Source organism: Schizosaccharomyces cryophilus (genome assembly GCF_000004155.1).
Source record: "Schizosaccharomyces cryophilus OY26 unplaced genomic scaffold supercont4.3, whole genome shotgun sequence".
Classification (NCBI taxonomy): Eukaryota; Fungi; Ascomycota; class Schizosaccharomycetes; order Schizosaccharomycetales; family Schizosaccharomycetaceae; genus Schizosaccharomyces; species Schizosaccharomyces cryophilus.
In genome coordinates this window covers 738436-763320 of record NW_013185626.1, presented here as the reverse complement: position 1 = coordinate 763320, position 24885 = coordinate 738436, and the positions used below count along the sequence as shown (strand labels likewise).

Here is a 24885-nt window from a genome sequence, read left to right as displayed (position 1 = left end):
GATATAAGTTTAAGGTGAGTACGGCGCGATACCTAATTCGCGTTCGACGTTGGTATGTTTCATTTGACGAAATTTAACCAAGAAAATTTTAAGGTCAGGAGGTTGTATTATTCAAAATATATGAGCTTATCTGTATGAATAGATGAGTACTAGTAGAGAAGTTGTTTGGTGAAACGTCTTCATATATTTTTAGAAACTGAAAGTTTGATGGCATTTGAGCTGGATTCTGCAATTCCTGAAGGAAACGAATTAGAAGAGCATTTAAATTATTTACTCTATTCCCCAGAAAAACACGTACTAAAAAGAGAGCATTCAATAGAAGGCACCTTAGAAGGGGACTATTTGGAACAAGAACCATGGATAAAGAAACTGAAAGCTGAGGATGAAAAAGCACGGCCGTCTGAACATGCTGAACCTCAATTACAAGAAGTTTTGAAAGAACAGAAACAGAAGACAGCTCCAGAAACGCTCAATTCTTTTTATAAAGGAGCAACAAGCGATGAGCCTTTGCTATCGGAAATAGCATCAAATCCCTGTATGAGAAAGACCTTTGAAACGAATCCGGATATTCAGAAAATAGAAAAAGTTTTAGCTGACCTGTTAAAAGGAGAAGATCAAGAGATTTCTCTGCAGCAACTTGCAATAAGACTTTCATCTCCAAAGTATGAAAAGTACCATGGTCTTTTCCCTGAAGAAGTTTTGAAAGAGCCAGCAGAACTATGTGACCGGCTAAAAGAGGTTATATTGAACTCTGTTCAAACTTCCATGGAGTCAGGAAAGCAACCATTTTTTCAATTGCGGCAAGCCATTAATGGTAATTTTGCTGTAAGTACAATTCATACAACTCCTTTGTATTCTCAAAATATATCAGATTCCACATCTGCTTTCCTTCAGGAAGCCTCTATTCTGTCTAATAGTGTACCTGCTCCCGAATCTGTGTCTTTAGAAGGTCCTTTCCAATGGTTCGAAAACAATCAGAAAATGAACTTGAATGATTCCATCGAAGAAGATGGTGGCGGCTTTATTGAGAATCCTTTTGGGATGCTCGAAGAAGAAGAATCGCAATCTTTCAGAGATCACGGTGTCAACATTACCAATTTTAATCGTGAGTACGGCACAACTCCTCTTAACGTTGAAGGTGAAAGTTGGAGCCAAAAATCTTTTGCTTCGTATTCAGGTGAGAATGATTTACCTTCGGTAGAAGACCTTGGTACATCTGATTCGTTACCTCCACTTTTTGATTCATAGTGCTTTGAGCGTAGGTAATCTGTTGTAATGTCTTTTAACCTTTTTTAACGATGAGATTTTGAATATTTCATAATTAATCTACCTTTATTTTTAGATTTATTTAGTTCTAAAACATTACAGTCCGTCCTTTCCACCTACTTCCCCTGTGCCAAAGATACATGATCGCTTTCTATCATAGTATAAGAAAAATGAATAAATGTTTGCTTAATCTATTATTCATTTAACACTTACAAATGTTGAACGTAAAAATTAATATTATTAAATGACTCTGTTTTAATAAAGCTAGAACCGAACGCATCCCAGCATTAGCGAAAAAAAAACCAATATAATTTAACAACCAAAACAAGGAACAACAAAAGACATAACAAACATATAAATCATTTATGTACAATGCTGCTGATAACAATCATAGAGAAGATTACTCAATATCATCCTTCATTCTGCCCATGTACGTTGTCTGCGTGAAGCATCAGATGTTAAAGTACTTGGAGTAAAAGCGCCCAGCGCTGAACTCCATGGGCCTGTGGAGAGCGGATTGTAGAAGGCGGTATTGTTAGGTGAATTCCAATTAGAATAATTCAAAGACTTAGCATATCCATGACTTGCTCGCCTGTTCAATCCGTCATAGGACGCACCCAACGACGTGTTTTGAGATAAAACTGTATCCGAGTTTTCATCTAGCAAAGCACGACTACCCAGTCTTTCTTCCTTGAGCGTCTTCTTCATTAACAGCGAACTACCTTGACTCGGTCGTCGAATAGGTGCAGGTCTACTGCGCATGGGTGTCGGAGATCCCAATCCCAAGGCTTCCGTCCCAAAAGAACCCATTAATGTTTCTTTCGAAGTAGCCATATTCATGTTAGGTACGGAGTTTCCAATTATATCGTTCAACTCCGATGGATCCTGCTGAGAATTTGATTGCAAGTTCAACCTTGATAACAATGGTGGTGTCTTAGTCGTAGAAGGTTTTATACTTAAAGGAGATATACAGTTTGAAAATCGAGAATAATGCACAGGAGAAGCCGTTTGGCCTAGCGAGTTACGAGTGCTTGAGCCTAAACCAAAAGAACTGTGATTAGTTAAAAGAGAGACCGGAGAATATAGACCATTAGAATTACGGTTAGAATTCAGCAAATTTGGGTTACCGCTACTAAGTTGCCTCGATCTTCCGTTATTATCTAAGCAAAGAGAGCTATTAGGTATATTAAGCGGGGAAGGAAAAGAGGGAGAGGTTATAAAACTTGGTGAAGGTGCCAATCTCTCAGGAAGTTGAGAAGGATTTTTATATGTCGGAATAGGTTGAGGCGTTCCGAAAGGAAGAGTATTAATTTCTCTTGGCCGTATTGAAGGTAAGTTTGGTGCAACGGATGAAGCACGGGAAGGGGAGAATTGTGGCTCTGTTCGTAAATAAGTATTTGGTAAGGCCTGAGGAAGTGAGGAAGAATGAGTAGCAATGTTCATAGTGTCTTCTTTTGAAGGTGCAAAAAAAGCGGCTATTTTAGCTTCACGTAATTTTCGTTCCGCTTCATCTGCCTCCTGCGCTTGTGCTATTGATGAACGTTCCTGTTCTTCTTCGCTTCGCCGCTTTTCTTCCTCTTCAAGTTCTTTTTGCCGTAGCTTCTTTTCTTCTAATTTCTGTAAACGTAATTGCTGTTCACGTACAACGTTTAATCGTTCCTCTTCTTGCTGTTTCTTCAGTTTCTTTTCTAACTCTTTTTGTCTCTGCCGTTCTTCTAGTTCCATTCTCCGCTTCTCCTCTTTTTTCTGACGTTCCAGTTCCTGCTGCCGTTTCTTTTCTTCCTTCTTAATACGCTGCTCCTCTTTTCGTTTACGAGCCTCTTCAGCTTTTTTGGCTTCAGCTGCCTTCTGAGCAGCCTCTTCTGCTAATCGTTCGGCTTCACGTTTCTGCCGTTCCTCTTCTTTAGCAAGTCTCTGCTGTTTCTTTTTATCCCTCTTCCTCTCCTTTTCTTTTAACTTCCGAAGCTCTCGCTCTTTTTTCCGTCTATTTTCTTCTTCAATTTCTTCGAGAAGCTTTGCTTGCCGCTGTTGAGCAACCTTTTCTCGATAAGCTTGTAACACTCTTTGTTCAAATAGCCTAGCAGCAAAAATTTGAAACATTCTTCTACCTTCTTCCATCCTTTGTTCATCCGTCATCAAGTCAAGCTCATCTTCATCTTCTTCATCTATATCTTCATCTTCTTCATCTTCATTTTCATCGTACTCTATACCGCTATCGTACATTTCCGGTTCATGAAAAGTATTATTATCCTCGCGCTGCATGCGACGTTCAGCCAATTGTTCCATCATTTCAATGAATTTTTTCCCATCGTTTTTCAACAAATCATCAGCAACAGTCAAAATACCTCCCTTAACGGTAAGACTGCTACCGAAATTATACAAATCTGCATGATAACTATTTTTTTCGTGAAGTCGAGAAGGATCCGTAGGGGTATAAGGAAGACTTTCCACTTGATTTGCATCGACATCTACTGAATCCAATTGCTCAGTAAAAGCGGAAATATTTTTGTCAACAGAGAGCCCTTGACCATCTTGAACAGAGGTATCATCTTGATGAGAAACATATTCCCCTAGACTTTCCTCAGGGGTTTCCGACTCTGTTTGAAAATCAATATCTTTTTCAATCTCCTCTTCATCAATATATTCAGTGATTTCAACATTAGGCGCAGATGCGATGGGAGTATTGATCTCATCTAGTGCTTTGGACTGTTGCATCAAAGCACGATTACGCTGAATATTTGCATATTGTTCTAACTCCTCATAGTAAGCATCGTATAAAACTTCTAACTCTTCTTCAATGGCAAGACGTTTTCTACCACATACAGAGCAAGAGCAGGAATATTTTTGTTGCTCTTTCATTTTTTGTAAAACAGCTTCCTTTTCTACTTTGACAAGTGATCTCCGTTCACTTTCGCTAAGAGATAACCAAAATTCACGGATTTGTTCGCGTTCTTCAGTATTTGAGGCTGCCCAAATCTTGTCTTTAGGTTTCCCATTATTAGTGTTTGGAAAAGACGGAAAGGCATGCTCATCTGCATTACCATCACATTCCTCTTGCACGTCCGTCTGTGGGTCGATGGGTTCATTCATGGCGGGATTTGCATTCTTAGATTTCTTCTTTTTCTTTTTCTTCTTTTTTGAAGATGTCGTTGTAGGAAGAGGCATAATTGGTTCTATCGGCGGAAAAGGTGATAGGTTATTATGTACAGAATTTGAGGAGATGTTGGAAGGCGAAGCAGCTTCCTCCAAAGTTGGAAAATGGATAGGAAATTCTGCCTCATCGACGATATGAGAAGAAGAGATAATACATTCATCAGAAGGTTCAGCGGCTGCATTCGACTCCAACGTAAATTGCCAGTCCGTTGAGGAAATTGCATTCATGTCATCCAGCGATGGATAGTAATGCGAAGATCCGTTGGGAGAAGCCGTAAAGTTACTCTCCATGTTTCTTCTATATTCCATATATTCTTTGTCCTTTTCCGCCATCAGCTTGTCTAAGGATGGATGCATAGAAAGTTGCTCGATTTTGCTAAGTCCCTCATCCTCAGAGATTCCAGACGGGGCAGCAGAAACTTCGGCTTGCTTTTTCGCTTTTTGCCTCTTCTTTTTCTTATTTCGTTTTTTTGCATTTGCAGCCGGGTTTGATACAGGAAGTAAAAGGTCTTTAAAGCTCGGAGGCTCTATCCCTGCATTCAGCGCCTCAATACAGAGCTCTCGACTACCCATGGTGCAAATACGGACGTATTTCTTGTTCGTTCTCCTTCTTCAAAGAAATCCTCAAACAACTAGACTTGGTGCTATAGTATACTTTCGTCGATACACAAAAGGAAAGAGCTTGCAGCTTTTGCTCTTCAAAAAGGTTCTAAAATAAATCTTTATAACAAAGAGGACCCAGTCATGTGTCGATTTAGACGATAGTTAAAGAGTAAATTCCTGGTTTTCTTTCAACACTTCCCAGTACTACCTTAAAATCGCCCGCTCGAATACCAGCTTTTCGTACTTTTTAACGGCACTTAAAAAACCGTTATCTTCTTCCAAAACAGGAATACTCGACTCCTTTCAGGTTCAATGCTAGCGAAAGCGAAAAGTGAGGAAATCGTTCAGTGCCAAAGTGTTTGAATTTCTTTTACGGAAACATAACGACATAGCTTTGTTCCGTATAATGTGAATATAATGATCCCAAGGAATATATAGCGTAGTGCGTTAACAACAAGTAAGGCATATTGTAAAGTTTCGTAAAGTGTGCAAACTCTTTTACGACATACGTAACGCGTGCAGCGCTAAAGGTCACAGTTCGCATTCTGTCTCCCTACCTCCAGAGTTGATGACCTACGAAACCAATCCTAAGCATATTCAAGTTTCATATCAGTTTCTTTGCAAGGTACGTACAGAGAATTAAATCCTGCGAGAAAGCACATATAAATAGTGTCTAACCCTGGAATTAGTCCTTATTGCGTTCGTTTTAATTTGGGCACGTACTTGGAAAAGAAGAGTACCATAGGTTGACGTTCTTGTCTGCTTGTTAGAACTGCTGTGTTACATAGACTTAATAGATTGTGCCGCGATCGTTTGTGCTGTGTTGGACTTGTGGAAGTGAGCTAGATTTCATTTACATTCGTTTCCCATCGTTCTTTTACATAAAAAAAGTTCCTCCCATGCTACAGTCTCAGTCTATTCGAAGGTTTGTGAACGTAAAGGAAGTTAAATATTGACGGTTGTCAGAAAACTAGTCGTTGTTGGTGATGGTGCATGTGGAAAAACGTCTCTGCTGTCAGTATTCACTTTAGGTTATTTTCCTACGGTATGTTTTGCTTTTACCGGTTTTATTGCATTTTTTTATTTCTATTTTACTAATAATCATTCTTTAGGAATATGTATGGTTGTTCTTTTGGTTCCTTCATTAACACGCAAATCAGGTTCCTACCGTGTTTGAGAATTACGTTTCGGATTGTAGAGTACGTGAAGTGTCTTTTTAAATTCTACTAACTCTTCATCAAGGTGGATGGAAAATCCGTCCAGCTAGCATTGTGGGATACAGCGTAAGTCAATAATTATTGTTTCTTTACTTTACTTACAAACGATTAGTGGTCAAGAAGAATACGAAGTATGTGCAGATCTTTGTTGGGTTTTTGTAACAAGAAGCTAATTCGTTAAGCGTTTACGTCCAATGTCTTATGCCAAAGCACACATTATTCTTATAGGTTTTGCTATTGATTCTCCGGATTCCTTGGAAAACGTTTCTACGAAGGTAAATGCTTTTTATTATTGCCGTTTATTTATTTTTTTATTTTTTTACTTATTCTAACATGTATACAGTGGATTGAGGAAGTTAATACACTTTGCCCTAATATACCTTTCATTCTCGTTGGCATGAAGGCGGATTTAAGAACCGATCCAGGCGCAATTGAAGAAATGCGGCGGCGAAATCAAAACTTTGTTAAACCACAGCAAGCTGAGATTGTTGCACAAAGGATTGGCGCAAGAAAGTACATGGAATGTTCCTCTTTGACAGGTGATGGCGTAGATGATGTTTTTGAGGCTGCAACTCGTGCTGCCTTAACAGTACGCGATTTGGAAATGGATAAAAGCTCTACAAAATGCTGCGTTATTGTTTAGCTGTCTTTTTCGCAATTACCTTATAATCCTATTACTTATAACATTAATGGCTCTGCAGTATATTTCTAATGGTTGAAGCTTTGAAGTTTCATCATCATTGTTCCTTACGCCCTTGATATTTGCTTCATTTCCCGTTTCCTTATTTCTCCCACTTTGCATCATCGAGCCTATTTATTTTAGTTCTTTTTACATTGTGGTTGTTTTTTCTCTCCCATGTTCTCGTTTGTTTTCTTTTTATCTTTTGCATTTTTCCCTTTCGTGTTTTCCAATTCTTATAATATGCTTCGTTAAAAACCTCTCCTTCTGACCACTTATTTCTTCCTTTCTTTTTCTTTTTTCCAGCATTTCAATAATGTATATGTAATGCATACTCATATATACACGGTTACAAGCGTACACGTACTTCCTTTTTTGCATTAGCGACAGTTTTGTAAAAGAATGCAAGTTTCATATACTATCCTTATTCCGAAACAAAAAATGATCAATCCTAATTTACAATGATGTTTATTAAGTCTCCTTTCGTATTCTGTCTTGCAGTATACGCTATTCGAAACGCTTGTGAGTCTCGATAGATACCGAAGGGGACGAATTCTAGGATACAGATCACTTTAAAAAACTCAGCACGAATTTCTAAATTTACTTGTCTTAGGCGTACGACTTCAAGGCATATAAGATCTTACTACATTAATATTAAAACGTTTATTACAAATTTTATGTAGATAGTAGTCAATAAAGGTGGTGATATGAACAATGGGTAAAAATTTCGCTAGTAAAAGCAACTTGTTAAAACGCTACGACAATTCGAATTGCTCTATAACACAAGAATGCACTTTCCGAATATCACAAGACTCTCCAAAATTTTATTATCAACTCAACATACAGAAAAGAACGAAAAGAAACACAAACATGCAACATACGCTTGACAATTAAAACTTTTATACCATGAGAAATGTATGAAGTAAAGAAGTAAAGAACGTTCAGCATAAATGAGTAACCAAAATTGAAGATTCCAATACAAAGGAAGTGGTATAAAGGTACTACACGAATGAAATATTACGATTAATCCATGATCATTTTGAGTGAAACATCCAATATTCCAGCCTCAAGAGAATATTAATTCAAGCAAAATAAGGATATCAGAGCAACAAGTAGGAATACTAACAAATGTATCATAAATGATTTTAAAATGAAACCAAATGTCTAAATTTACCATTCAGCAGCAACTTGACCTTCACCATTTCCAGCAGAGACTGGATTAGCTGATTCCTCAGGATAGCTTGGAGGGTTGTTGGATTGCTGCATTTCCGAAGCAGGAGGTGGAGGGTAAGAGTTATATTCATCCGCATATCTGGGAGAACGACTGCGTTCACGGCGGGGAGAAGGGCTACGCTCATAAGCATCACGACCATATTCTTCATCACGGGTAGGATAGTCATCACGACGGCGATAGGAATCATCACGTTCAGGGCGATAAGAGTCATCACGTTCAGGACGATAAGAATCATCACGACCAGGGCGATATTCATCGGCTCTGGGTCTGCGATAATCATCACGACGAGGGCCACGTCTGTAATCATCACGTCCTCCACGGCGGAAACTGTCGCGACTGTCGCGGCTACCACGTCGAGGAATATAGCGACGATCATCATCTCTGGCAGGGCGATAGGTATCACGACGGGCAAATCCTCTACGATTATCGGTAGGGTAACGACGACGAGGAGGAGGAGACCTAGAGCGGAAACCTGGACCTTCGGGAAGAGGTTCATTGGGAGCATTCTATTCATATATGTTAGTACAGTGTACTAGAAAAATAAAAAAAAGATAAGACATACAGGGTCCTCACGCAAAGCAATTGCAGCACCCTTAATTTCTTCACCATTGAGATTTGTAAGAGCACTTCTCATATCATCTTCAGTAGAAAATTCAACAACGCTATCATTGTTAGTAATCAATTCACTTTGAAGACATTAAAGCGTACCCAAAACCAGGATTTTGGCGGTGAGCGTCAGTGAAAGTTGGTTCACCGGCTTGTCTCATTACATCCTTCAAATCCTAAAAATATAGAATTAATATTGCATTCGTTTAACTTTTGTATAAAGCATTACCTGCCAGCTAACTTCTTCAGATAAGTTTTCGACAATTAGACGATAACCAGTACGACGTGGACGAGGGTATCTAAAAGATGTTAGTTATTATTATTCCAGCTTAAAGTCATTGAAAAGAAAAAAAAAGTCATAAAATCCGAATGGGCAAACTTTGATTCAACCCAATCTCCTCAAATACATAGGCTTAACGAAAACTCGAAAGAGGTACAACAAAGCGCTTTGTATAGATTTTACAAAAAGAAATGTACTTACTTAGAAGCAGCAGTTTCACGGAAGTTTTCTCTTCTTCTTCTTTCACCACGAGCAGGCTCTACAACAATTTGACTGCCCATAAATTCCTTTCCTGGGAAATCATTCACTATATCCCGAGCGTCACGAGCATCTTCAAGCTCAATGAATCCAAAACCATTCATAACTTTACAGTCAAGGATACGGCCGTAGCCTTTGAAAAAGTCCTCCAGGTCCTCACGAGTAGCTAATAATTTCGTTAATACACGTCTACCTTTTGTATTATATTACCTTGAGGAGGAATACGCCCTATAAACAATCTAGTTTCAGACATCTTTTACTTTGGTGTAGTTTGTACTGAGATGGTAAAGGACAACTAACCGCCGTGCTGACAAGTCTACACCAAAGCTGGTAGTAGTATAGCAGGCGTTAAGTAAGCAAGTGAAATCTATAGAAAAAATTGTAATTTTATAATATTTAGATAATGATTATTCATTTTTCTACATTCTTTTTTTCTTTCATGAAAATTGTATCAGGAACAACAACAAGAAGCTTTTAGTGATGATTTCATGAACAGTAGCTTAATGAATTAAAAAAACTGTTGTATGGGAAAGATTGAATGCGTACAGCGAGTGTAGGATAAATTTACTGTCTATAAAACGATAAGACCCCTGTCCACCCAAATTCTATCAACAGTACATCGGATCACAAGGACATTCATAACGTCTCTTGATTTAAAAAATAATGATACAAAGATTGATTATAGAAAGGCCGTTTTTGGAGTTTTCCGTCTCATCATTAGAGCCTTTCTTGAGCGATAGTTCAATATTGTAGTCATAACACAAGACTGACTCCATGGTGCTTCTCCGAATGAAAAACTCAATATCCAGATAATGGGATTAAACCTTATACAATTGTTTAGATATCGGCTGACTTGCACTTGTACTCAGATTGCCCTTCCTATAACTTAATGAACTCTGTAATGCTTTTGATAGTACACAGCTACATGGAAGCAAATAAAGTTTGTTATAAAGTAATCCATTCAAATATTTCTACGTGGATTATAAAGTGCCTTCCTCCCAACGGCATTGCCAGTTCGAAATTTGTAAAGGTCGGAAAGGAACTAAACAGTCGTTTATTAATTGTGGAATGGTGAAAGGTTTCTTTTCCAAAATTAGCGTAGGGGTTGATTCTTCAATGGGAACATCATAGAAATGTCTACCAAATTTACAAGCAAACCCCTCCAAAGCGTCTAAACATCCTTTCTTATCAAAGATTTCTGCTAAATAAGATGCTTCAAAGGCTTGAGTGAATACACCAGCGGCAGGAGGAGACTTTTGTTTCGAGGATTGGGGGTGAGGAGCCGAATCTGATCCAAAGAAGAATTTTGGATTTCCGCTTGTAGCTGCTTCAATTAAAGCTAGCCGATCCTTTTCGGTTTTTGCTACTGGCTTGCAGAAGCAATGGGGATCAATTTCCCAATCTTTATGCGTAATGTACATGTGATGCGCAGTAATGGTTCCAGCAACACTAGGACCACAGTTTAATACGGCTTCAATAGCCGCTTGCGTACTACAATGCTCCAAAACGATCTTCAAATCAGGGAAGCGTTTGTGCAGGTCTAATAAGGTAGGCAAAAACTTTGGCTCTGCATGAAAGACATCATTACTGGTTGAAGAGGGGACTTCTCCGTGGATGTTCAAGATCATGCCAGTTTCTTCCATGGCTGCAAACGTAGCATAGAAGGGTTCGTAGCTTTCTACGCCGCCATCGGAATTGGTAGTAGCACCTTTAGGATATGACTTAACGCCGCGAACTCCTCGTTTAGCGGCTTCGTAGATGACTTGAGGTGTAATTTGAGGAGACAGATATAAAGACATTAAATATTTCGTTTTAGGGTCCAACTGTTCAATTACTTGTTTATACTTCAAACAAGCATCTACTGTTGTAATAGGAGGAACAAGATTAGGCTATTACTCTAAATTAGCTTTCCATTACTCATTCATTTCCACTCCCCATGCTTCAAAACATAGGTACTTCACATACCATAACATAAGCCACAGACACACCTCCTTGATTTACAGTAGGAACGACATGCTTCATCATTTCCCCATCGCGTAGGTGAACATGCATATCTGCAAGCCCTGGTAGTCTTAAAGTCATTTGTAAACAATGATAGATTTATTCAGGGAAGGCTTGGTGGATGATGAACCCTTGGGAGGAACGAATCGAGGGCACGTCTGATCCTTTCAAATGTTTTGAAAAAAGGTGCGATCTTTTTCTTTAAATCATATGAATTGTCTTTCTTTTTATTTAGCTTAATAGTGTTTGAATCTATCACTCAAGGTTTGTTCATAACCTTGATGAAATCAAGAAAATAACAACGTCCTTTTCACCTCTCTAAAGTAGTAATAAACTAATCCTTTGATGAGCTTCAAGCTCAATTCAATGTTCATTTTGATTGCTTTTCCAACAAAGCAATCAGTTCCTGAAAAAGATTTGTTTACGGTTTAACACTCTCTCACTGCAATCCTTTATATTACCTTTGTGTATTCATTCACAGCCCGTTATTTGACCCAGGTTACTAGTATGAAGGGCTGAATTTTTGTTTTCAGCAATAAAGTCAATTCCGAGGGGGAGCATTGTCTAGTAAATTGCTTGGAAAATGTCAGATCCACATTCCGGTGTTGCTCCTATTCGTGAAGAGTATGTGAAAAGAGTCTTGCATTCAATTGCTAATTCATTTTAGATTTCTTGCTAAACCAGAGCAAGCGGAGAGAAAGCGCAAGCCTAAAGAACGTGGGCAACATAAAAAGAGGAGTAAAGTCTCCGTACGTGAGGAAAATGCACTTTGTCCCTCGATTTCTGTTGGAAAGGAATGTCCGTTTCAAGAGAACTGTAAATTTGGTCACGACGTAGAGATTTACCTTGCGCAAAAGGAACCTGATTTAGGTGAAAAATGCATAAATTACGAGACTTATGGCGTCTGTCCGGCCGGGTATAAGTGTCGATGGTTAACAGGTCATGTTAGAGTTAACGAGGATGGAAAACACGAGCTAGTCCAAAAACCTGATAGCAAATTCGGACTTAATATGCTGAATGCTGTAGACAAAAATATTCAGAAGAAGCTTCGAACAAAGCAATTGGACTTGAGTAAAGCTGAAAGAATGATCTCTATCGTGCTTGGGGAAGAAAAGCCTCAGTCAAATGATCAGAATACCCAAGAACCCCGAGCTGAAGAAGAAGTTTCTCGTAAAGGCGAGCAGGATCAACCACCTTTTGATACCAACAATGACAAAAAAGTCGACATGGATGATAAACCAGAATCACAAACCATCGAGACATCACATAAACAAACTGAGGAGGAAACAAAAAATAAAGTAACTACGGATGACATCCATAAACAAGCTCGTTCTGACGTCCTTTTACCGACATTGCGACCTCAAGAAAAAAGGAGAATTGACTGGAAAGGTAGAAAAATTCTCGCTCCACTAACCACAGTTGGTAATCCTCCTTTTCGAAAGCTTTGCGGGTCTTTGGGTGCAGATACATTTTATACCGAAATGGCAATGTGTTATCCCTTAATGCAAGGTAACCAGCCAGAATGGGCTCTTGTTCGTGGTATCAATACGGAACGGGAAACGATGCCTAACGGAAGAAAGGGAATTTTAGGTATCCAATTAGCTTGCTCAAAACTTTGGCAAGGAGTAAAAACTGCTCAAGTTATTGCTGAAAATTGTGATGGTGCTGATTTTTTGGATTTGAACTGTGGTTGCCCCATCGATCTTGTCTTTCGTCAAGGAGCAGGATCATCCTTGCTGGAGAACCCCAGTCGTCTTATTAGAAATTTGCAAGGTATTGATGCTATTTCTGGTACCATTCCAACTACAGTGAAGCTTCGTACAGGAAACCGTGAGGATCATCCCGTCGTGCATAAACTATTGAGTCGTATTCATCTTGAGACGAATACGTCTGCTGCTGTGCTTCATGGCCGATCTCGTCAGCAGAGATACTCAAAATTGGCAAATTGGGAATATGTGAAAGATTGCGCTTCTAATATTCGGAAATTGAATGAAGGAATTGACGAATTACCCGAAGGTAGTCTTCGTACTCAACCACTTGCTTTCATTGGTAATGGTGATTGCTACAGCTGGCAGGATTGGTATGAGGGTATGGATACGGGAGTCGACACAATTATGGTAGCCCGTGGTGCAATCGTAAAGCCTTGGATTTTTGAAGAGATTGAGGCTCGTCAACACATCGATAAATCATCAACTCAACGATTGGAAATTTTGCAGGAATATTGCAATAATGGATTACAATATTGGGGCTCAGATGCCCAAGGTATAAACACTACCAGGAGGTTCTTTTTGGAATTTATGAGTTTCTTTCATCGGTACACCCCTATAGCTTTATATGAAGTTGCGAGACCAAGACTGAATCAGCGGCCTCCTCTTTACAATGCCAGGGATGAAATGGAAGGCATGCTTGCTAGCACGAATGTCAACGACTGGGTCAAACTCAGTGAAAGATTTTTGGGTCCTACACCCTCCAAATTTAACTTCACACCTAAACATAAAAGTAACAGTGTAGAAGAGGCGGAGGGTTAAAGAGGTTTACTTACATAAAAAGAAAAAAAGTTGCATGTACATTATGGTAATTCTATAAAATTTGGCTGTAATTTTTACTTTCAAAGTTTTGGATAACTTGAACATAATTAGACAACAACAGATTTAACTGAAATTTTGAAATAAAAACCTTCTATTCATTAACATAAACTCCTAAAATCACAACCAAGCTCTAAAAATTATTTTAAACCCAAAAAGACCCGAAAACTAAATTAAATTATTAATCAAACAAAAGCAACAAAAAAAAATTATAAAACCTCAAATGATAGGAAAATAAAAATACTTAACAGTAATGATTAAATAGAAATATTGGCAGTTTACATTTTACCAAATTGAATACCAACGCGATATGGCCACATCTAAGTCATAAAAGAATGTTCGGTATATAAAGCAAATTTGTTCAAATCATATGATGCAAATAAAATATTAAATACCTCGTAGATATAGTGAAAGATAAATAGTGTATGCATGGGACGACTTACGCGTTGCGCATGAAGCTCATCTGGACCTCGCGCTGGGCTTGGGCCATAGAAACTTGCAAATGACTATGGGCACGATGATACTTCAACCCATTCAAATTTTTATAGCGCTTATTGCAAGTATCGCATCGATAAGGTTTGTTTTCTACAACGTATCCTTGATGAGGAACCGGCGCCGGGGTAGGGGTGGTTATAGGGGAACAATGACCATGCAATTTATGATATTTAAGACCATTCTGATTTTTGTAAGCTTTATCACAATTGGGAACAGGGCATTTATACGGTTTGTCAACGACAACCAGACTAGAACCGGGAGAATCGATGGTCATAGGGGATTCAGAAGAATCCTCCGGAGATATTGAGCGCTGGTTTTTAAGCGGTGCTGGCCATTCAAAGTCCTTACTAGAATTTTTTATGAAGGGAGAGCTAGGTGCTGTGCTAGTAGCAGCAGGCGCAACTACCTCCGGAGTAGGTGACATAATATTATCGGGAAAAGGTTCGGAATGGACGGTATTAGGAGTGTCAGGACGGAAAGAAAAGATATCTTGGCCGTAATGAAAAGGGGAAAGAAAAGCTGGTTCTGGGTCAGCTTTTTGATTCACTCCAAACATACTGTAGCGATTACTATTGCTGATATCCATGTTGAAGCTCATATCACTAAGAGGGGAGCTAGCATCATCCATAATCATAGATTCAGGGAGATGAGTAGGAGTAGATGAAGGCTCGTTTTGCATCGAAGTCTCTTCAGCAAGATCCGGGTTAGCAGCAGTCGCGGCTGCAGCAGCGGCTGCTGGGACAACGACGGAAACACGATAGGGGCCGTTGGCACCCTCGTTTGCCGGAAAAGCAAAGGGCATGACAGCCGAATTATCGAAAAGGGGGGACGAGTCCATTTGGTCCTCTAAGTCGTGCATACGAATACGCTCTCGCTGTTTAAGGACTTGTACGTTGTTGCGATTCAGGTGATTTGCAACACTAGCAGAGTTACTATTGTCAAGAGAGGAGGAGAGATTTACGTCAGAAGGAAGAACAGCATGTTGCTCCTCGTAATGATGGATAAGCTGATGGAGATCATCAAGAGTCTTTCCACAGCAATTGAAGTTGCGACAGAATGCCTCTTCGAGACGGTTAGGATACATAGTAGAGAAATCATCGGAAGGACGATGATGTTCCGGATAGGATGTTAGTGAGGGAATTGCATCTCGAAGCCAGGCATGCCCGGAGAAGCTGTTTCCGAAAGACTGCGGGCTATAACCAAAAGGAGTAGCCTGTGGACTGGCAAAGGAGTTCCCAGAGCTAGGGGCATTGTGATGGGAAGGTTTATTGATTGGCAAAGCAAGGGACGGCATAGTGAACTAGAAAAGACAAAACGCCAGACAAAATAATGGAATCACGGAAGAAAGATACAATACCTAATAATTGACAAGGTATCGTAGACAAGGTTATATAGAACAAAACCAGGGTATACTAAGACGAATCACAAAAAGGACTTAGAGTTTAAATTCCAACACACAGCGCTGTTAAGAATGGAAAAACAAGTCGGGTTTAACAAAATAAGACAAAAAACAAAAAATCCAGGAAATACCAAAACACCAAAAAATTAACAAATAGTTAAGTCGAACAATTCCAATTTGCCGACACCGATAATTCAAACCTGAAGCAGTAATGAACAAATAATAAGGAAGAATTAACCAAAAAAAGAAAAAAAGAAGAAAACGGTCAATAAGGAATCCTACGACTCAAACACAAAAAGGGATGAACCACTAGGAAAACGACACACAGTCAACTACAACAACAAAAGATGAATTCCAAATGTTGCAAAAGTGTGTTGGATGGGAAAAAGGTAATAGGAGAACTAAGGTACAAAAGGAGAAAATGGTTTAAAAAAGCCAATTGCTTATTCCAGCGAGTTTGGTTTAAAGGCTCCTCCTAAAGCCTCCAAATAGCAATGGTATTCGTACTATGTAAGTAATGGGATATTAGACAGGTCGTCGCAGGCGGGAATGCAGCGTTTAAGTAATCCGCCGGTTGCGTGGATAAGGTGAGCTAGTAGGACCCACGTAACAAGCAGGTGAGTAACAACAGCCCAGGGGACAAACCAAAATGGACAAAATGTGCGCCTTATGCGCTGTCAATCAAAACGTCGGGAATTTTGTGAGAGCCAATAATAGTTTCGGTGGCTTTCACGACAGATAGATTAAACAGCCAATAGGTGTAGTCGTTTGCCACGGTTATTCGGAAAAGTTATTTGAGCGGTACGGAGACTTGCTTGGAAAGGTAGCACTTGAAGTCACTATGGTACAGCTAATCACTGATCAGTATTTCGGGGTTCACAAATAATAATAACTCGATACCTAGATACCAGATTGAGATTCGATGTACTTTGTCCTTGACAAAGTTTAACGATATTTAAGGAAGTATCAAGAGGAGGAAAGTAGCCGTAGTAAGACTAAGAGGTATGGCAAACAAAGCCTAAGAAATAAATCAATAAAGATAGACGATGTAATAAATAATACGGTCAGAAGGAGCTTAGAACTTTAAAATTACTAATAAGTAGAATTAGGACAAAGGAATCAGAAGAGAACGGGGATGAATGGACACCAGAAAGGATAACGATCGGTTAGATGTATTACTTAATATGTAAACCGAATGACCAAGATACTTTCACACGCACAGGGACTCAGCTAGACTGGTACAAAACCGACGTTTAGGTAACTGAATTGAACGGGGGAAGTAACACAGAGTTGACTGACCTGGCCTGATTTAATTCAAAAATAAAAACGGAGAGGAATAATAAAAACGATAAAGGCAAGGCAAGTAAAAAGATGCAAAGCACGAAAAGGTGAATAAGACTACAATCTGAGCTTTAAAATATTATTGACCTTTTGAGACTGATACTTTAGGTTCCAAATTCCGAAATGAAGCGAAGGAACCTTGATGTGGATTACAAATAGGAATCTAATGCCTATCTACAATGGAAAAGTGATGGAAAAGTAGGAGAAGGTGGGGTAAATGTTCGGCACTCAAAACTGTGAACAAACGAAACTTGCTGGCGAGATTAAGGGACGCAAGAAAAGCTTGAAGAAAGGCTTTTAGCCGATAAACGAGAACAAAAGTTAAGTATTGTAAAGTTATTGAATCAATGCAAAGCGAAGTTATGAGATATTTGTGAATAAAGATGAAATCGTTTCCACTTTGTTTTCTTGGTCTTCACGAGACTCTTGATGTCCTACGTATTTTGTGAGATTTTTATTTTTCCAAAAAAAAAGGTATTGTTATGTTAATGGTATCTGAAGGTAGCAGTTGTCGCAAGCACAAATCAATGTTTTCCGTAATTTTTGATTGAAAATTGTAAGAAATAGAGAAATGGGATTTATATATTGGGATGAAACCCATTCACATTGCTTCTCTGCGTACAATTCATAATTAACCAATACTTTAGAAGGCCAATTCCACTCTATATGACCGTCTTTCCATCATCCATGCATGTTTCGGCCATTAGAACTTGGCTTTCCTGGTGGTTACTACTACTTTTGCCCTTGGTTGGTGGCCTTTGGCCACATTAACTTACCACTCATGTGATAGGCGATAGGCGATCCATTCAATCCAATGACTTTTTCCGCATTGCGTTTACTATTACTCTGTATAAGCTTAAGAAACCAACCCATTATTACTTTAGGTATTTATCTTTTGACTTTTCCATTATTACTCGTATATTATATTTCCAAATTCCTATATTTCTTCCTAAGTGTTGCTGACTGCGAGGTTAACAGTCTCGTCTCTTAAGGGAGTAATTATTACGCGAATTAATAAATCTTAAATATTTTATCAATTCTATTTTATTCTATTTCTTTTCTTTTCTTTTTTTTTTTTTTTTCTCCTAAGACTGAATCCTCTTAGGCTCAAAGTACATCAAACTTCGTAGAATGTGATTCCTTTCGTTTCTCAAATTAATACCTTCTGCGGTTGTTAGGACGAGCGTTTTTCCTTTGAAAATAACTACTTCTACTGGCTATAATAGAAAACCCTTATGAAGGCTGACGTTTTCTCCCGTTCTCTCTTTTGTATTATGTATAAGTTCTTCCCTTCGTAGTTTTTGGCCCATCAAATAATATACTCGCTTATGTTGTATGGATTTCGTTAACTGAGGGGGGATTGGTACGAGTTCTCTCCAAAATCGTTGGTGTGGGCCGCATCCCTATTGGCCCTTTCGCTAGACCTCTGACTCCCCAACACTCTACTGTTCAAGTAGCACACCAACGTTCCTTTGGTTTATGACGTTACTTGTAAACAAAGAAAGAACCCGTTCCATTCACGCTATTGGTTCTATCGAGCTTTTTTTCGCTTTCAATTTTATAAAGACATGTGTTCTCTTTTGAATAATATCATTTTTTTTTTTTAAAAAACTAATCTTACAGAGTAATAGTAAATTTGTTTCGGTACTTTGCAGACAGCTAGCCACTTGCTCTTCTTTCTTACCTTGCTTTCCTCTTATTTTTTCCTATGTTCATCTTTTGTTAGCAAACGTTCGTACGACCAACTTCGTTATGTAAGCTCTGAGAGAAATTACCGTGATATCTCTATTTGGTCTTGCGCTGCGATGTATGTTTTTAGGTGGCGTCCATTAGTCATCGGTAAGTCCATCGTTTCCAGATCTTATCAATTGCCAATCAGAAGTCTTTTAATTAAGCTGCTTTCTATAATTTTGAGATCGCCGCCCATCTAAGTTTGTCGTAACCAAACACCAAGGCTTCTTGGATATTTATATAAGTAGTGCCTTGAGAAGAGATTTGCTTCTTGAAACGGAGGGGTTGTTGATATCTGTAAACGCATTTCGATTTGGATTTTGAGATTGTTTGATTTGCGTCTTGTTTTGTTTATAGGACCGCATTCCCTAATTCAGTTGACTTTTGCTTCTTTTCCTTTTTTACATTCTTTTTTATATTTGTTTTAGCCAGTGTTTCTATTCTTGAGCACATTAACTTTATTTGATCTGTTCATAAGATTTGTGGAATATGTACATTATCCCTAAAACACTTTACGACAAGGTTTTTGACAGCCATGTTGTCGACAGGCAAGAAGATGGGACCTGTTTGCTCTACATTGACCGTCACTTGATTCACGAGGTTACCTCGCCTCAAGCTTTCGAGGGCCTTCGCACTGCTGGTAGAAAAGCCCGTCGTCCAGAGCTGGCTTTGGCCACTGTCGATCACAATATCCCCACCGATTCCCGTAAAGATTTGAAGGATCTTGAATCCTTTATTCATCAACCCGATTCCCGTACTCAAGTTTTGGCCTTGGAATACAACGTTAAGGAATTTGGCTTAAGTTATTTTGGTATGACTGATAAACGTCAAGGTATCGTTCACGTTATCGGTCCTGAGCAAGGTTTTACCCTGCCAGCTACCACCTTGGTTTGTGGTGACTCGCATACTTCTACCCATGGTGCATTCGGTGCATTGGCATTCGGTATTGGTACCAGTGAAGTTGAGCATGTTTTGGCTACCCAAACCATTTTGCAACGAAAGAGCAAAAATATGCGCATCCATGTGAGCGGCAAGCTCCCTGAAGGCATCGCTTCTAAAGATTTAATGCTCCATATCATCGGTGTCATCGGTACTGCTGGTGGTACTGGTTGCGTTATTGAGTTCTGCGGTGAGGCAATTGAAGCTCTTAGTATGGAAGCTCGTATGTCCATGTGTAACATGTCTATCGAGGCTGGTGCTCGTGCTGGTATGATTGCTCCCGACGAGACTACTTATGAGTATGTCAAGAACCGTCCCCTAGCTCCTAAGGGAGAGGACTGGGAACAAGCCGTCGCTTATTGGAAGACTTTGGGTTCAGATGAGGGTGCTAAATATGACATTGAAGTTGAAATAAATGCCGCCGATATTTTACCTACTGTCACTTGGGGTACTTCTCCCCAAGATGTCATACCCGTTAACGGCTTGGTCCCTGATCCTTCCAAGGTCAATGACACCGTTCGCTCTACTTCGATCCAGCGCTCTTTGGAATATATGGGTCTTGAACCCAACGTTCCTATTACTTCTTATCCCATTGACAAAATTTTCATTGGTTCCTGCACCAACTCACGTATCGAAGATTTACGTCTTGCAGCTTCCATCGTCAAGGGTCGTAAAATTGCTAGCAACATCAAGCATGCCATGATTGTTCCTGGCTCTGGTTTGGTCAAGAAAATGGCTGAAGCTGAGGGTTTGGATCAAATCTTCATTGAAGCTGGTTTTGACTGGCGTGAAGCTGGTTGTTCTATGTGTTTAGGTATGAATCCTGATCAATTGAAGCCTTATGAGCGTTGTGCTTCGACTTCCAATCGTAACTTCGAAGGTCGTCAAGGTGCCAAAGGTCGTACTCATCTTGTTAGTCCTGCTATGGCTGCTGCTGCCTCTGTTAAGGGATATCTCTGCAATGTCCGTGAATTTTTTGGTGATACCAACACTGGAACTCCTACTGTGATTACGAACAGGAATTATGACCCTTCTCATGATGCTGGTAGCGTTGTTACCCTTGCCGTAGACGATGCTACTGATGCTGTAACTGACTCCGCTGGTATGACTACAAGTGTCGCTGACGGACCCAACTCTTCTACCGCTGGTATTCCCAAGTTTACTGTCGTTTCTGGTATAGCTGCTCCTTTACCTGTTACGAATGTTGATACGGACAAGATCATTCCTAAGCAGTTCTTGAAGACAATCAAACGTACTGGTCTTGGAAAATTTGCATTTTATGATATTCGCTTTGATGCGGAAGGTAATGAACTGCCCGAGTTTGTTTTGAACCGTGAACCATACCGTAATGCCAGCATCCTGGTTGCTCAAGAGAATTTTGGATGCGGCAGTTCACGTGAGCATGCCCCTTGGGCTTTGAATGATTTTGGCATTCGGGTTATAATTGCTCCTTCGTTTGCTGATATCTTTTTTAATAACTGCTTCAAAAACGGCATGTTGCCTATTCCCTTACCTGTTGAGCAAGTCAATGAATTAATGGCTGCTGCTGAGAAGGAGTTAGAATTTACTGTAGACTTGCCTAATCAAGTCATTCGTTATGACGGCAAGGAGATCAAGTTTGAAGTCGAGTCCTTCCGTAAGCACTGTCTGATCAATGGCCTTGACGACATTGGCTTAACCTTGCAAAAGGCCACAAAGATTGATGCTTTTGAATCCGCTAGAGAGAAAAATTTCCCTTGGATGAACATCAGACGTAGCCGTGCTCGCCTGAGTCCTTCTCGACCTAAACAATCTACCAGTGGTCGCAGTGACTGGTAAAGGAATGTATATTTAGTATTAAAAGATTGAAGATTTTTTATTTTGTTTGATGTTTTCACTATGTTTCTTAATAATTATTTGCATAGAGATTGTCGTTAATAAAGCATAGGTTATCTTGTGAGAAGGAGTCTGTCCAAATGTAAATGTAATTTCGTAGAGTGATTAAGTCCTTGAAACGTGGAAATTTTGTTTGAGGAATTTCATTCAAATTATAATTGAACATTTGAAAAGGATAAATAGGTACAAGTTGAAACCAGTACCATCGTCCAAGACCAAAACAATTACAACGTTTTCTTTATAGAAATGGTGACGGCTTTTATTTCTTTACTTGTCTTTGTATTTACCACACAACACTTTTATCTGCTATCAACTCCAATGTACTTTACATTTCTAAAGCTACGAAAACAAATGTGAGAGCTTCTTTTATTCTGAATCTCCTGTTTCTATTGTTTCGTGGAACCATTTTATGAACCTGTTCATTGCTCGTTAAGCTTACGTCATTAATTAGTGCTACAAGAGACCTAGGGAATCTTGAAGGAATTCACAGTCAACTTTTACCAAAGCCAAATTCGTTTGGATTAGGAAAAATCGCCAAAATGACGATCTATTATATGATTGTATTTATTCTGCTGATGCTAGAAATAGTATCATTTGTGATACTTAGCTTACCATTGCCTATGAGGGTGAGAAAAGCTATCTTGAACACCATCAGTAACTCTCCTATTGCTGGTAAAATTGAGCATACTTTAAAGGTAAGTAAGACAAAGGAATGGAAGAAGTCGCATCTCTAAGTGAGTGACTTTGTAGCTTGGGCAGATTGGGCTGAAGCGATAGGTTCCTCTCGAAACTGGATAGACTAGTTATTTGTCAGGTTGAATCTTAAAATGATGCCCGTTCGCTAGCTTGCCATGCTATGCTACAAAAAATACTTTAGAGATGTTGATCATCAAGAAGGGCTGGCCTCTGCTTCTTTTTTTGAACCTTATACTAATGGGCTTGCTTTGTAGATTATGATCATTTGTATTTTGGTCCTGTTTTCCGACTCTGTTCGTAGAGTGGTTCGCATTAGTACCGAATTTGATATGTCAGGAGCCGGTTCTACTACCGCTGAAAATGCTCGTACTGGGTTTAAGGCTGGTCAATTTTATGCACAAAGAAACTTGTATCTCTGTGGATCTGCTTTGTTTCTTTCCTTGGTCGTTAACCGTTATTACCTCTCTCTCAAAACCCTGATTGCTTCTGAAGAAAAAGTTGAAGCTCTTCAATCCGAACTCAAATCCAACAAATCTGACACTAAGTCTTTAGAAGAACTCGATACATTGCGCACCAAACTTGAATCTCGTGATAAAGAGTACTCTGCTTTGTCTGATAAATACGCTGAGGCTACCAAAACTTTGGAGAAAAAGAAAGACATTTAATGATAGTACTGTTTGTAAGCATTCATTCGTTATGTCATACTTTTTTAGGAAATTTCCTTACTCACCTGAAGAAGCCGTTGTCTAGTCAGAATGAATTTCTACATTGGTCGTTATTCTGTCTTTATTTTTTTATATGTTCCTATCATCTTGTTTTTAACCAATGCTTTATATATAGCCAAGTTTTCTATGATTTTCGTATTTTAAATTGACATAACTGAATAATAAAGTTTGTGATCTACACTTCTCCGATATCGTTTCCATCATGAAAATACACATGAAATAATTTTCTCTGTTTCTTTTTCTGAATTGTTTATTTTTGACATGCTAAATGAAAACAACTTACCACTTTAATTACTGCACTATACAATCCTAACATTTTCAATGACTTTAAAAAAACTTTTTTCTATATTAAGTAACGAATAGGTAGCATCTTTGGAAGAAAACAAAATCGCCTTTCTACGGTAAGAAAATCCAAAACGCGTCGGCCTGAAAGGACCTTCAAGTATGATATTGTAACAAATCATAGAAAGGACTTTGTATATTTATTTCTTTTATGGAACGTAATTCGTCAGGAGCTTCTCGTTTGAATTCGACAGAGCAGTCGTCTACGTCGAATACAAAACTAAATGCGCGTCAATTACTGAGCATACAGGTTCCCCAGCCAATTCCAATCAGAAATGATCCTTTTGGCTTTGATTCTGTTAAGGGGGTCCGTCTTAGTTCGACGTTGGAATCGGACTCTTCTGTTTTACGCAGTGCAAATCAAGCAGTGAACGTTGGCGTAACGGATCAAGACGGTTTTGAAAGAATTCTATCTTCCTCTCCTCCCGTTGTAAACGAGAACGAATTTCTGAAAAATGTAGAAGACCCTCATTCCTTCAACCTTCATTCAAGACATCCTCCACCTTTATCTGCCTCTTCACCGAAACAAGTACCTCTACCTGCTTCTTCTCCTCCCAATTTTAGCTCCACCCCCTCCTCTCCTATTCCAATGTCTTCTGTTACAACTTCTTCGATGCATCCACCTTCTTCATCCAAACTATCCTCACGGTCCTCGTTCCCGAAAGAAGCGACGACTCGGCAGTTGGAACGTTTTGTTCCTATTCCTCATGGGAACCTCAAAAAGCGACTGCGACAGCGTCCTGCTCGCAGGAATAATGAGGTGGATCTTTCCATTCTACACACTGTTCCTAACTCATCACCCTTACCGTCAGCATCTGAATCCGAGTCGGGAGAGTCAGAGACACTATGGAAACAGTCGAAACGAATGAAGCTTTCTCGTAGGCAGTCGGACTCTTCGTTTACATTGGATAACGAAAATCTCAATTCACAGTATGATGATAATAAGAGATCAACCGATGGCTCTTCTAGCGATGAAGACCAAGAGGGAAAAAAAGTACTAGACGACGAACAGCAAAAGCGTATGGAAGACTTGAGACAGTATTTTCAGCAAATAGACCAATACAAGTTTCAGGTGGTTGACGATTGATTCAATGCTGTCTTTTCAGGTTCGGCGATCAGAAAATTCATTCACTAAGTTATTTATTTTCTTTCTTTTCTGTTGAACTGATTTTGATTTTAAACATTCATAAGTTCAATCCTGATTAATCTTTGTAACTTCCTTTTGCTTGGTATTATTGTAATTTGAAAATATATTTTATTTTAGGCAATGCCTATTTCAATTAGAAAGATGTTCAGTTTGAAAACTTCTGTGTTTCATTCGCCCTTAAAAGCATAAAAAACTGATCTTATTTTCATGCTTGTTTTTCACCATAAAGAAAGTGTAGCAGCACCAGATTATGAAATTGATTCATAATACAAACTTCCATAGTTACCATGTCTCTTATACAACTTTCTATTTA

The 24885-nt window shown here is 39.1% G+C and overlaps 10 protein-coding genes across 10 annotated transcripts; 6 read left to right on the top strand and 4 right to left on the bottom strand.

The window, feature by feature from the left end:
* Nucleotides 1-25: 25 nt before the first annotated feature.
* SPOG_00350 (uncharacterized protein) lies at nucleotides 26-1533 on the top strand. The gene has a single exon (XM_013167859.1). It carries the CDS (start codon nucleotides 208-210, stop codon nucleotides 1246-1248), a length of 1041 nt encoding a protein of 346 aa, XP_013023313.1. The 5' UTR covers nucleotides 26-207; the 3' UTR covers nucleotides 1249-1533.
* On the bottom strand, nucleotides 1383-4992 carry SPOG_00349 (uncharacterized protein; the record flags this gene model as incomplete). The annotated part of the gene is made up of 2 exons (XM_013167858.1): nucleotides 1383-1417; nucleotides 1701-4992. The coding sequence occupies 2 exons, from the start codon at nucleotides 4990-4992 to the stop codon at nucleotides 1383-1385; spliced, it is 3327 nt and encodes a 1108-aa protein (XP_013023312.1).
* Nucleotides 4993-5921: 929 nt separating this feature from the next.
* Nucleotides 5922-6882, top strand: SPOG_00348 (rho family GTPase Rho2; the record flags this gene model as incomplete). The annotated part of the gene is made up of 7 exons (XM_013167857.1): nucleotides 5922-5947; nucleotides 5989-6067; nucleotides 6183-6221; nucleotides 6265-6305; nucleotides 6352-6370; nucleotides 6422-6514; nucleotides 6583-6882. The coding sequence occupies 7 exons, from the start codon at nucleotides 5922-5924 to the stop codon at nucleotides 6880-6882; spliced, it is 597 nt and encodes a 198-aa protein (XP_013023311.1).
* A 650-nt stretch (nucleotides 6883-7532) lies between these two features.
* On the bottom strand, nucleotides 7533-9601 carry SPOG_00347 (mRNA export factor Srp2). Its single transcript, XM_013167856.1, has 6 exons — nucleotides 9507-9601; nucleotides 9240-9462; nucleotides 8988-9057; nucleotides 8861-8934; nucleotides 8715-8814; nucleotides 7533-8658 (listed from the first exon to the last, which is right to left on the bottom strand). Exons 1-6 carry the CDS (start codon nucleotides 9547-9549, stop codon nucleotides 8089-8091), a joined length of 1080 nt encoding a protein of 359 aa, XP_013023310.1. The 5' UTR covers nucleotides 9550-9601; the 3' UTR covers nucleotides 7533-8088.
* Nucleotides 9602-9730: 129 nt separating this feature from the next.
* On the bottom strand, nucleotides 9731-11432 carry SPOG_00346 (dihydroorotase Ura2). The gene is made up of 2 exons (XM_013167855.1): nucleotides 11262-11432; nucleotides 9731-11185 (listed from the first exon to the last, which is right to left on the bottom strand). The coding sequence occupies exons 1-2, from the start codon at nucleotides 11376-11378 to the stop codon at nucleotides 10277-10279; spliced, it is 1026 nt and encodes a 341-aa protein (XP_013023309.1). The 5' UTR covers nucleotides 11379-11432; the 3' UTR covers nucleotides 9731-10276.
* On the top strand, nucleotides 11272-13989 carry SPOG_00345 (tRNA dihydrouridine synthase Dus3). The gene is made up of 2 exons (XM_013167854.1): nucleotides 11272-11921; nucleotides 11965-13989. Exons 1-2 carry the CDS (start codon nucleotides 11881-11883, stop codon nucleotides 13823-13825), a joined length of 1902 nt encoding a protein of 633 aa, XP_013023308.1. The 5' UTR covers nucleotides 11272-11880; the 3' UTR covers nucleotides 13826-13989.
* SPOG_00344 (transcription factor Sfp1) lies at nucleotides 13953-18023 on the bottom strand. The gene is made up of 2 exons (XM_013167853.1): nucleotides 17894-18023; nucleotides 13953-17831 (listed from the first exon to the last, which is right to left on the bottom strand). The coding sequence occupies exon 2, from the start codon at nucleotides 15669-15671 to the stop codon at nucleotides 14322-14324; it is 1350 nt and encodes a 449-aa protein (XP_013023307.1). The 5' UTR covers nucleotides 15672-17831; nucleotides 17894-18023; the 3' UTR covers nucleotides 13953-14321.
* A 940-nt stretch (nucleotides 18024-18963) lies between these two features.
* On the top strand, nucleotides 18964-21729 carry SPOG_00343 (3-isopropylmalate dehydratase Leu2). Its single transcript, XM_013167852.1, has one exon. It carries the CDS (start codon nucleotides 19338-19340, stop codon nucleotides 21603-21605), a length of 2268 nt encoding a protein of 755 aa, XP_013023306.1. The 5' UTR covers nucleotides 18964-19337; the 3' UTR covers nucleotides 21606-21729.
* Nucleotides 21730-22121: 392 nt separating this feature from the next.
* On the top strand, nucleotides 22122-23274 carry SPOG_00342 (bcap family protein). Its single transcript, XM_013167851.1, has 2 exons — nucleotides 22122-22357; nucleotides 22613-23274. The coding sequence occupies exons 1-2, from the start codon at nucleotides 22202-22204 to the stop codon at nucleotides 23021-23023; spliced, it is 567 nt and encodes a 188-aa protein (XP_013023305.1). The 5' UTR covers nucleotides 22122-22201; the 3' UTR covers nucleotides 23024-23274.
* Nucleotides 23249-24766, top strand: SPOG_00341 (uncharacterized protein). Its single transcript, XM_013167850.1, has one exon. It carries the CDS (start codon nucleotides 23577-23579, stop codon nucleotides 24510-24512), a length of 936 nt encoding a protein of 311 aa, XP_013023304.1. The 5' UTR covers nucleotides 23249-23576; the 3' UTR covers nucleotides 24513-24766.
* Nucleotides 24767-24885: the final 119 nt, after the last annotated feature.